General features: G+C 31.3%; 1 protein-coding gene and 1 long non-coding RNA gene across 4 annotated transcripts in view; both read right to left on the bottom strand.

Moving 5' to 3' along the window:
- LOC309625149 overlaps positions 1-12,493 on the bottom strand; it is a 583,598-nt gene that overhangs the window by 506,998 nt on the left and 64,107 nt on the right. The window lies entirely within an intron of this gene.
- The window catches only part of NOVA1 (NOVA alternative splicing regulator 1), a 142,228-nt gene that overhangs the window by 128,511 nt on the left and 1,224 nt on the right, over positions 1-12,493 (bottom strand). For all 3 annotated transcript variants that reach the window (XM_082388612.1, XM_082388611.1, XM_082388616.1), the window contains exon 2: positions 10,897-11,040. In XM_082388612.1, the coding sequence (XP_082244738.1) occupies positions 10,897-11,040 (144 nt within the window). The remainder of the gene's footprint in view (positions 1-10,896; positions 11,041-12,493) is intronic.

Here is a 12,493-nt window from a genome sequence, read left to right as displayed (position 1 = left end):
CCAAACTACTTTTGGACCCCTGAATGTACCAGGAGTTTTTCATAACTCCATGGATACATATATTGTCTCTGCTTCAAATGACCTTCCACTCTTGTCCACCAAGCAAATTAAAATTCAACCCTCAAAACTTTGTCAGCTCCTCCTTGAAGTCCTTTTTGAAGTATACCCTCTTCTCTCAAGATCTTGCCACTGACAGAGGCAGTTTCAACTTCAAGACATAATTCTATCATTATACAATTATCAAATTTCATTATAACCAGGTATTTATCTTTATTGTTTCTTATTGCTCCCTTGCTTGAGAGTAAGATCTTCAGAAAACCGTATATCTCGTTCTAACCCCAAAGGGAACGCATAAATGTCCATCAGAATGTTAAAATCTGGCCATGGTGGCAGAGAAGGGCAGGGGAAGCAGCCAAGTAAACATTTAGAGTTATTTTAACCCATCATTATTCTCCATCAGCTTTTTTTTTTCTCCATCAGCTTTTTAAAAAATAAATCAAATTTATAAAAATGTAAGGGACTAAGCCTGAAACTAAATATATTTATTAAATCTTAGAAGTTTCATTGGTTTATTGCAGCAAAAATCAAACAATGTGTTAATATAAGATAAACACTAATATTTCATACATTTCTCTAAATTCTGTTTAAAAAGTATTTAAAAGACTTTGAAGAAAACCAAATTCAATAACTTTCCTATTAATTTCAAATAAAGTGTTCAAGTTAGTCAAACTCAAAGCATATAAATTCCAATCTACTACATAGTTGGTATACTCTTCTCCTGAATAAATAAGAAAAATTAATAGTCCAGCTTCTAAAAGTCCTAATGTATTTATACATGTTTACTTCCCCACTATAGGTGGGGAAGGAGATATTAAAATATATTAAAAACAAAACATTTACTAATCATATTTTTAATAAAGTAACCTCAATTTAGTGGTTAGTAATCTTTGATTTTCAAGGTATCTCAAGAAAAGTCATCAGTAGATTGTTCCTTACTGCACAGGTAGCCATGTGGCAATAAGTAAACTATAATGTGATATAACTATCAAATCTTGTAATATAGGTACTTTTTATTACTTTATTAATAAATAAATATTAGTTAATCTCATGTTTCTTAAGACAGAGTATTTTTAAATTGATCTTCATCTGGGAGACGGCTTTGAAGTACTCTCCATAATACTAGCTTTCAGTTTTCTGAAAGTTTCCAGACAACATGCTAAATAGAAAACAAAATTCTACTCTTCTTTCATAAGACCTGGCCCATATTTGTCTTAATACTTCTATGGTCTTTCCTTGTTTGTTTGAATTTTGAACTCATTAGTTTACTTATCCGAAATACAGATGTTTCGCACACACATATACCCCCCCACACACACACCCCTAAGTAAACTAGAAATATAATACAAAATTAAAGATGAATTGCCTTCTACATTCATTGTATTGATATCACTCCACTATAGTAAACTAGAAATATAATGAAAAACTGAAGATTGCCTTCTATATCCATCACATTCACAAATGAAACCTCAGATTGGTCATTCATTCAATCACACATTCATTCACTTACATTTCAAATGCCACAGATGTTTAAAGCACTGGGCTATATGCTGAACATACAGCAGGCATGAAGGATGACGTAAATTCCTTCATATCAATGAAGCTTAATTCTACTATTCAACTGTAGTAAGACTATGACAAATTTTTTTGTTTTAACTTAAATCCGTGAAGGAAAAATATCTTCAAAATCACGTTAAGTGACTTTTATAATTATGTTAGAAAGTAGCCCTTAAGCCTATAATGCAATGCAAAGAGCATCAGAATTCTAATTAACCGAGAAGTGGACCAATTTGATGAAATGGATAGACAAAAAAGAGAAAATAATTATGTTTTTAAATTAATAATTATGTTTTTAAATTAATAATTATTATATATCTTCATTTGTACTTAGATTGCCTTACAATTACGCTCATGCTTATTTGTTAATCATAATACTCTGTTCTTTTAAAACCAACTGTTATGAATACCTAGCCAAATATGCAATACTTAAGGAAATTTTATAAGTCATAAAAATATGGAAAATACATATATCCCCAAAAACAGAATTTGACTTAGAATGTCTATATAATTTTTTTTAGCAATGTCAATACTCTGTTTAACCAAAAATGAAGAAATTAAAAAGTTGAGCTACGGAACAAAGGAAGGAAGAAAAAAAGAAGAAACTTTGAAAGACGTTTGAAAGAAACAAAAAAAATAACTTTGCAAATGAAGTAACAAAGCTGTAAAAATCAAATAACCCTGAATACTGCCATTTTCAAACAGTACAATTATGAAAATACAGAAATGACCAGGTAATATTATATTGCCCGGTATATTCCGGGCAATATAATCTACCATATCTTTGTTTTTTAACATGTGGTACTGATAAAGAGTACCTGTCTTTGGCCTTTCAGTGTAGCAAATCAACAACAAAAATTATTGTAAAATAACTACTGTGCTTTCAACTTAGTTTAAAAAAGCGGGGGCGGGGGGAGGAGTATTTATTTTAAAACTAGGAGAGAGAAGAAGTGAAGACTTATTTCCTCAGAGAGGCATATTCAAAAAGAAGAGGAAAAAAAAAAAGAGTAAAGCAAAACAAAAAAGAGAATGAAGTATCTACTATAATTGTACCACAAATTCAGAAAACATATTTAAAAGTTGCAGGACAATTATTTGCCTATATCACTCTTGGTATCTTGGTTTTCTCAACTATTAAATGAAGATTCTGGAAGAGATCGCACCTAAGCGCCATTTCTTTCATCTAGTTCCACAATTCCATTATTTTTCCAATCCCTTTAAATGAAAAAAAAAAAAAAAAGCCTCTTCGATATTCCTAAGTGTCCTCAGTAAGTCATTGACATATATCAGAGATGCAATATAAAAAATATTTTTAAACAAAACTTAAGGACACAATAACAATCAAAGCACAACATTTTAGGGTGAAGTAAAACATACCCATATTACTTTACAAAGAAAAGATGCTTCGTAATAATTCTAAGTCATAATGACCATAGGACACCTGGACTCATAGGAAGCAGCTGATAAATACTTATATTGACAAGAGAAAAACTTCCAGACAGATTTCAGAGTGAAGACTGAAACTAGATTTTTTTTTTTTAAAAGTACTTTTCTGACTTAAAAAAATTAGTCTTAGAAAATTAAAAACACAGGAGTTATACAAAGAATAATTAAAACTATGTATGTGAATGAAAGGTCTCCAAGTAGAAGCTCAACTGCTTCCAACAATAATTCCTTCAAAAACAAGTATTTCAAGAATGAATATAACCAAAATTGAAAAGCTGCAGTTATTCAAAAATATTTAGTAACATAAAACAAAAACACATACTGAATTCTCTACTATTGTGTTAATAAAATGCACTACCCCTTTCCTTCTTTTCTGTCCTTCCCTCTATCTAGTAAATCTTAAAATAAAGTCACCGCCCAATCTAAGTACTAGAGCAGCAAATTATTAACAATTTAAATGAAGACAACTTTCTTCAAGATAAGAATGATTTCTAAAAATTCAATCAAACTGAGAGTAGTATTTATTATATCTATCCTAGCGGAAATGCAGGATTTGAACTCTTATTTAATTAATAAGTTCATTGTGTGAAAATTTATCCTACAATCAAATTATGGGGCCTTCAACGTGTAACTGTTCTCAAAAATCTTTCAAAGAGAAAGAAAAGTTATTCTTCAAAGCTTCAAAAAGTATGCCAAGTTTCTCAAGGAAAGTAAGAAACACTACAGTCTAAAACTTAAAAATTACTGAGTTCAGAATAAAATTCATTGGATATGACAAATATACTGAACATCAGTAAGACATAAAACAGGTCTTAAAATAAGAAAAATATTAATTTTAAATATCAATTATTAAATGAGTATAAAAATGGTAAAAAATGTTTTATTTTCCACACCAAATAATCTTACCTGAATCATTTTGCTGTTAAAAAACTCAAGATACTGATTTCATTTTTCATCTGGTCCTGTCAACGATGCTATGACAGGCCCTGCAGGAAGCAGCAAAAGATCAATGATGGAGTGCAGATATTATGTGTTTTCATGATCAAGTTTGTCATGGAAAAGGATATCCATATAGTGGTTTGCAACTTAGCAAATGTTGAAAATATCTCAAAAAGTTTGTCAGTTACATAGTAATCTTTATTTTCTATTTTCTAGTCTTAAAATGTTTATTCTTATTCAATATCTTCTTTATCAAAACTTCTTAGATGTGAAATTTTAAAGAATATTTTTACATTGATGAGAATTAATAAGAAAACAACATTCCACAATGTCAAAAATGAAAAATCTTGATTGAAAAATGAAATATGTTTAAAAGTGGAGGAATGATTCTCTCCACTTCTAGAGATGATTATTTTAATCTTATTTTCCACAATGACTATAATTACCAATAAATTACCTATTATTCATAATCTAATTAAGATAAAATTTAGAAGCTTTTTCTTACAAACAGCAACTTCAGAATCAAATAGTTATTGGCCACTCTGGTAAAAATTCCTTCAATAAAAGTATATAGATTCCAAAAAATCTGCAAACTCTATAACTTAATTACTCTTGGGTAATTGACAAGTTATAGTCAATGGATACCAAAAAAATTCAAGTTAGTAAAACTAATAAAAAAAGTCATAATAATAAAACTGCTTCACAAAGACTCTAAATGATATTTTAAAATTCTGAATTATTTTAAAATAGTATAGCACTTTGCCAGATTTAATTTAAAGACATTTTTTCCTTTCAAAGGCCAATTGATCAACAGGACTGTGATGAGACATCTACATTAATTGGGAATACTATTAGAACATACAAGAAACTTCTATATGTGTCATGGAAGCATACTGTCAGTATTTCAAATAGATCAAGAAATTTAAAACAAAAGAAATGAATGACTGACTTTTTTAGAGTTTTTATTTAATCAAATTTTAATATACTTATAATAAATTGTGTAAAGAACCACTTCAACAGCACTCCTATACTAAGCTGAAGCATCCTAAAAACATTTTTAACCTACTATGCCTGTCTTGTTTATTGGAACACGTCAAAACACTCAGCAAAGTTTGCCTGTCAAAGTCCCTAACATGCTAAAAAGATACAACTTAATTTTACATAGGTTCTTTCTCTTATAAAAATAAATAAATGTTAATCTAAGATAATAAAAAAAAGAACTCCAATGTACTTCCACTTATTTCCGCTCACTCATGATCTGAAAATATACTTGTGGAATAGCGAACTTTAAATACTTCCTACTTGAGGTTATTTTCTCTTTATTTCTATACCTAAAGCCCCTATCTCCTTTTCATGTAGATTCTATCAGATTCATGGAAATCATTGTAGTTTCAAATATTTCCATATAAAAAATGGAAAATGTGATGCCATATCCTTAAAGAACAGGATGAAGAAAACAGAAATTTTACCAACCCAAGCATCAGGAAGTACTGAAAAGCACTGCTTCATTTCTTGCATGTTACATTTTATACCGTGACACTTCAGTCTCTGAGGGTCAGGTTAATTAAGCTCCATAGCAGCTGCAGTGAAATGTGAGACACATACTGCTACGGTTCCCACCAGTCCAGTCCAATTACCTGTAGTATTCCAGCACTGGACAAGTGACAACCAACCTCTTCTCTCTAGTCACTTGCTTCCACTGGTCTACCGATAAATGTTAGAACAAACTAACCTCTTTTTGGAAAAGACTGCAAAGCTGAATGCACCTGCTGCAGGCTGCAATGATGAGTCCCAGAGAGATGTTTGTCAGTCAGATCTCTGCAGATGTTGTTTAACTTTATGCTAGAGCTTCATCCAAAGATGGAAATGAGATGGCAATCAAGTACAAATCTCCCACCCTCATCCCCCCAATTTTATTCGGAAAGCTGCACTTGCTCATAAAAGTTATCCTTTAAAACACAGCTCCACTGAACTGGAAACAACTGAGACTAAACTCTAAGTAAAAAAAAAAAAAAAAAATTATTAGGTGCTGAATTTTAGTTAACAAGTGGCATAACTGTGTTCAGCAAATGTTATTTGTAATATTTAAGAGCAAAAATTAATTTTCTTAAGCCAGAGCAAAACAAAACAAAAGAACCAAACTATAAAAAGACATGTTTCTAACTGGTGGTTTCTTGCTCGGTTTTTAGTGATACCACATACTCCTTAGAGTTCCCAAGACACAGATCGTTTTTCCTCTTTGTGTACTATACGAAACACCTTCAATACATAAATACTGAACTATTTCACCAACTGTGCTCACTATTTTTAAACTATTCCTGAAATCCTTTGGGGGTGATATTTGCAAGACAATGTTGTTAGATGTACTATATTACCTTACAATGTCACAAATTTTCAATGAGCTATTTTTCCAAAATCGAGAAGGCTTCAAAGAGCAAATTTCAAAGTGACATTGTGCTATATAATTCATGAAAACACTGACACTGTAAAGCCATAACTTACTAAATCGATAATAGAAGATGTAACATCCAGATGAAATTAAAAAAAGAATCAAATAAAATGAATAGCTAAGATTTTTAATGCTAACTCAATCTTTCTAAAAAATTTCATACCACAAAACATTTGCTTTCATGGGTTAAGTATAAAAATTAATAACTTTCGGAAAGTACAATATAGATTGTGCTATGCCAGTAACATTCCTTCATGTGTTGAGATTTCCTATTGCTTAAAATGAGAAATAAAGTATTAAAAATGCAGCAAATTTTCATACAGATATTAATGTATAAGTGAAAGCTTATGGCTCCTCCCACAACTGAGGATAGACACAGACAAAACATAAAATAACCCACAACCCCAGGCAGCATGACAAACATAAATATTACAACTTTAAAGAAAAACACATTATGTGTCAGCAACTCTTTGACAATTCTAAAACCAAAGGTATAGCACAGTGTAACGACAGCTACCCTATTAAATTCAACAATATTGGAAATTATACTTTATTTTCTACCTGTTACAATTATATTTACCTGCTAATTTTGCCTTAAAATATATGCCAGTAAATTTCTAAGATGCAAAGCATCTTAGATCAAAGAAAAGAGTATAGACTGCAACTTTCAGAAGTTATAACAAAAGTATTTACATTGTACTACCAATACAATAATACTCTTCCTGCAACAATGTAAACAAAAGTGATCTATTCCAAACTTCATAAACTCCTCTTATTTCCAAAAGAATTATCATTCTTATACAATCCCAACCCTAATGGTTAAATTGGCCACTGAATTTTCCCCATGTCAAAATTAAGGCAGTGTGGGGTATTTCCTTCACTAAAAGAAAATTTCACTTACATTCTGCTTTTTCATGATTTTTAAAGATTTCACATATAAATAGTTTGTGATTTTTTAAAAAAGCATCACCCAAGTTGGACAGTGATAAATTAAGATACAATAAATCTAGGAATAATGAGTTCAAATTTTAATTTAAGGACCAAAAAAGGAATAATTTCTTTTAAATGTGATGCAGTTTTATAGCCACAAGTATGAAAACAGTTTAAAACACACACAAATATATGCTAAGATTATAGAGAATTCCTGTTTGATATAATGAATATCTCCAGTGTCATATAATGGAATAAAATAGGTACACTATGAAGTGTTCTAAAATCTAAGGCATACATGAAAATATTTATTTTATATATCCTTTACTATTCCCAATGAATAATGTATTCAATAAATTTTCCCAATTATCTACCTGAACCACTCATTAAATGATTTTAACAGATAAAATCAATCTATTTATCAACAAAACCAAACATCTTCAGATGCCAAATAAAGGAATAAAAGAATACTATCCTATTGCCATCCTGAAAATGCATACAGTAATGTATTTCCCAAAATGAGAAAGCTGTTTTTTAATTAAAAGGCATTAACTTTGGGTAACCTAATTATAAAAAGGATATATAAATAAATCAAATTAGGTGGCTTTAATCAAGTAAGAATAAAAGATATATTCATAAACCACAGGTAATAAGTTAGTATTTTGTAAGATTTAGATTTTTAGTAATAGATAAATGAATTACACAGCACAGCAAAAAAATGAATCTACTTATCGATCTTTTTCTTCCGATTACAGTAATTGATAAATGTACTTTACACTCCTCATCATACAATTTCCCCAAATTATTTTATTTTATATGACATGCTAAAATACACAATGTAATATACAGTTCTATAAATTCTAAATTCATACCAATTAATGTGCAAAAAATGTTTTCTTCATCTCAACCATAAATATTAAAAATTACTCAGAAAAGCAAGGTTGCTTAAGAGATTACTTAAGCAATGTCTGTACTCTGTAATATATACCCTGAAGAAAGTTTTTCTCAAATACACCAGTATTTTAAGTGAACCTTCTGAACACAATTGCATTGTTTTAAAACTTAGGTATTTGAGAAAATCCATTAAGTTATACAACTGAAGTGCACTTATCCCCAAATATTCTGTCTTACAAATAAGAAACAGAAAAATGCTTCATGAAATAAACATCGGGCATATTCATTGTAAAGGAATATGAGTCATAAGTACATATATGAAACACACAAAAAAGGCCTTTAATTACTGCATAATCCTACAAGAAAGTCCTTATAACTAGGCAGTATAAATCACAGCTTTATAATTTAGTTCATTTGAGATGAGCAAGGTAAGTATCCCTTAAATATATCTGAGTAAGAGAAGTTGAAAGTAGCTCAGAGGCTGCTATGTTTAAGAATACCAGGACCTCAGATAATTCCACAGGCTTATGGTCAAGTATGAACCGAAAGACTATTAAAGTCTGTCAGAAGAAGAGAGATGTATCTGTCTGAACAGGTAATAACCTAGTTAAAATCGTGTTTACATACAAAGTGTTCAGAATTATTAAAGCTTCTTATAAATTACAGGGCTTTATTTTATCCTTACAATTGATTCCATAGTTTGTGACTGGTTTCCACCTGTTACAGGCAGAGTATAAGCCTTCTTTTATCCAGACATTTCAACTCACATTTGATCAGGTTACGTCACTACACACACAAAATTTTATTCAACGCATTCCAGTTTTCCATTTTTTCCAACGGATATTCTTGCTCTATATGAATAACATGCCTCAGAACTATAAATAAAATAAGCAATTTCAATGTAATAAGAAAAAAATACACAACTGTGGACTAAAAACAAAAGATCTAATTCTAGTTGCACCCTTTCCAACCCACTGAAAATACACTATATTCAAATGAAAAGGCATTTAATTTACTATTTGGAATATCCTTGATAAACACCAATTTTCTGTAACATCCCTGCACATCTGATACCCTCATGTATAATGCAAAAAAAGCTATTTCATTTTCATCTATTGACAGTGAATTTAATTTACCATTGCAGCTCTTTTCCTAGAACTATAACATTATTAATTCTGCAATCAAGCTCTTTTGAATGCTTTTATTTGCACTAAGGATTTTCACAATTCCACATTGATTTTTTTCATCATAACATACCTTTTAAATATAAGAATGTGAATATATCAGCAAACTTTCTTAATGCATAAGGAAAGTTTCAAAGACAAGGAAAGCCATCTACAAAACTACACTCACAGAAAACAAACTTTCGTAGGACATCATATCTAACAGATTACACCTTAGTTTAATAAATGTAATGTTTACCAAACATACTACATTTAATTTACATAACTAAATGATAGTTCCAACCATTCTAAAACCTTCTTATGCAGTACAGTGGTCCACTTTCTACCACCAAGCGATTGGCTATGAAAAAGAAATCCTCCAAATGTTTTGCTTACATTCATACCAGATGTCTTTGCTGTACTAAAGAACTCTTACTGAATTAGATCACTGAAAGCAAATCAGCTTTTCTTTCCTACCAAGAAAAAAAAATAAGCAGTGTCGGTCCCCTCAGCACTGAATAAATATTTTTTATGGCCATAAATATGAAATAACCAAAAAAAAAATGGCAGAAGCTACATGTAGGTAAAAGCAAATCAATTAATGTTTTATCTAGCAGATACACTATTCGATTATGGAGATTTTCCAATGAAACTTAAAATCCATATATTAAGTAGCAAAATGATTTTAAAAAGATAAAGATAAATGCACAGAACTATAAACAGTTTAAATTTTAAAAACACACTGAAAAGTACAAAAAAAATAAATTATACCACCTAGGAAACTTGCCATATTCCACTGGGGTACAGTACCTATAGTACCACACAAACTGTTAACATATTTTGATCAAATACAGCTCTTGATACAGCTCTTAAGTAACACAAATTTTGAAGCGTTATTTTACTTCTTACATAATAATATATTTCCTTGTCACAATTATATTAAAAACACAATATTTTAAAAATCTGAAGAGGCAGCACTTGTCCTCTTCACTCCAGGGCCAACAAACAAAGCAATGAAGCAGAAAGAGGTACATAATGGATTTAGAAAGTAAATGGTCCATTCTTTAAGAAGCCTGTCTACCCCCTCTTCTGAATTCACTCTAGACTAATTGTCATTACAATTATGTCTGAAAACTTCAGAAGAACCCTATTTCCTGATGCCAGCTGTCTAGGTTTCTATCTTTAAATTTTAGAGTTTTTTTCCCTAATTAGAAAGAAGTGTTTAGAAATACCCAGAAGATTCATCTCAAAATTGGGTCTACATCATAGACAGAATATCAATTATAGAAACAAAACATAACCAAGAGTGAAAATACTCAAAATTTTTCCACAAATACTCTAATACATCAAATAAATAAATAATCTACACTATTAAGAATTCTTTCAATACAGCACACAACACAGGTAGATCTTTTATTTCCTTGGGGATTTATCAAACAATCTCTTCACCATTGCACCTACCTGGGTAAAAATCTTTGGACTTAGACAGCTTGATGGTGGCTCCAGTTTCTTTTTGCAACTGAACAATTGTCTGTCCTCCCTTCCCAATTATAGATCCAGCAGCATAACTAGGTATGAGAACCTTTAGAAAATACTGGCCGTCTTCTGAAAAATGCAAGGAAATATACTTCGTTAACACAATAATTTTAAACTTTGTATCCTCCCTCCACCCTCAAGAGAGAAAAAGAGCGATTAAAACATTGGGCATATAGCTGCAGGAAATATGGGGTTAAATTTTTTTTTTTTAAAGAACGAAAATAAGCCAATTACACTGAAAAATAAATATGTACGAAATGTTTCCCATTCTGTAGAATTTATACTTTCAAACTTGGAATTAAAATCTAAACATGTTCTATTATTTTGCAGCACTGTAGAAACTGATGACTAAATTCCAGTTGTTATTCCAAACATGGAAGTCTTCCAATTCTATCTGTAGTTACTATGGTAAAACAAAATGAACTGACCCTTTAACAAAACTTCAGAGATTTATACCATGACAAACCTTAACTTAACATATTGCAAAATAAATAAATAAAAGGACAGTAAATAGTGATGAGCTATATTTGTTTAACATGAGCAAACACATAAGGACTACAATTAACCATTGCCTATATCCTACCTAAAGTATGCAAAACAACCATTCTCCTACCAAATAATCCACCCAAACTGTAGGGTGTATTCCAAGCCTTCAATAACTGCCAGGAAATAACTCAAAGTGATGTGGACTGGCAAATCTAACTAATCCTGGAGTATTTCTTTAGCACTCCTTAGTCTACTATGATCTCGTTTAAGCTCATTAATTAAAGGACCTTAAGAAGAATTTTGCCAATACTAAAAAGCTTAGGAGTCATTTACATCAAATACACTTAAAAGTGACCAGATAATGTTCCTTCTCCAAAAGAATCACAATTATTAAAACGAAGGGGGTAGATGAACCAAGAAAGATTGAAATGTTTTAGAAAATAAAGCCAACTCCATAAACTTTAATTTCCGTCAAACTGATCATGTCTTAAATAGGAAACACCCCGGTAAATCCAGCTTCCTTATGTGAATGAACGTTCCAAATTTTTCGGGTGTGCCATTCGCAAGACCCCCATCCGTCTCTAATGTACGTGCTGTAGATAAATTCACCTCTGCCTCGATGCATTGGGTGCATTGTTAAGATGACTCCAGTGCAAATGAAGAAGCGATACCGGTCCCGTTAAAACTCATCTTCCCAGGAAGCGCAGGATGTTAACTAACAAGTCAGAGTACCAGACACCCCCACCCTCGTATGCACACCCCTGAAGACAAATCAGTGAAATATTTGCACCGACAATGTAAGTGCGGTAAGAGTATGCACTCTTCCAGATTTTGCGTACTACTTGTGGCCCAAACCAAGGGGATGAAGAGAGCAAAACTCTCCGGTGCCCCAATCATTTGCTCTCCGCTACCCAAGTGCCATTTATTTATTTATTTAATCAGACTGTTAAATGCAGCGCGCATCTTCGGGCGGCCATCACCTCACTCGGGGTCATCCTCCTCCTCCTTAACGGACCCCCTTGCCCAGGTCTAGGAT

The sequence above is a fragment of the Balaenoptera borealis genome (genome assembly GCF_965194805.1).
Source record: "Balaenoptera borealis genome assembly, chromosome: 3".
Lineage (NCBI taxonomy): Eukaryota > Metazoa > Chordata > Mammalia > Artiodactyla > Balaenopteridae > Balaenoptera > Balaenoptera borealis.
Note: the sequence above shows the minus strand (reverse complement) of the source record. Positions and strands in the feature narration are given on the sequence as shown.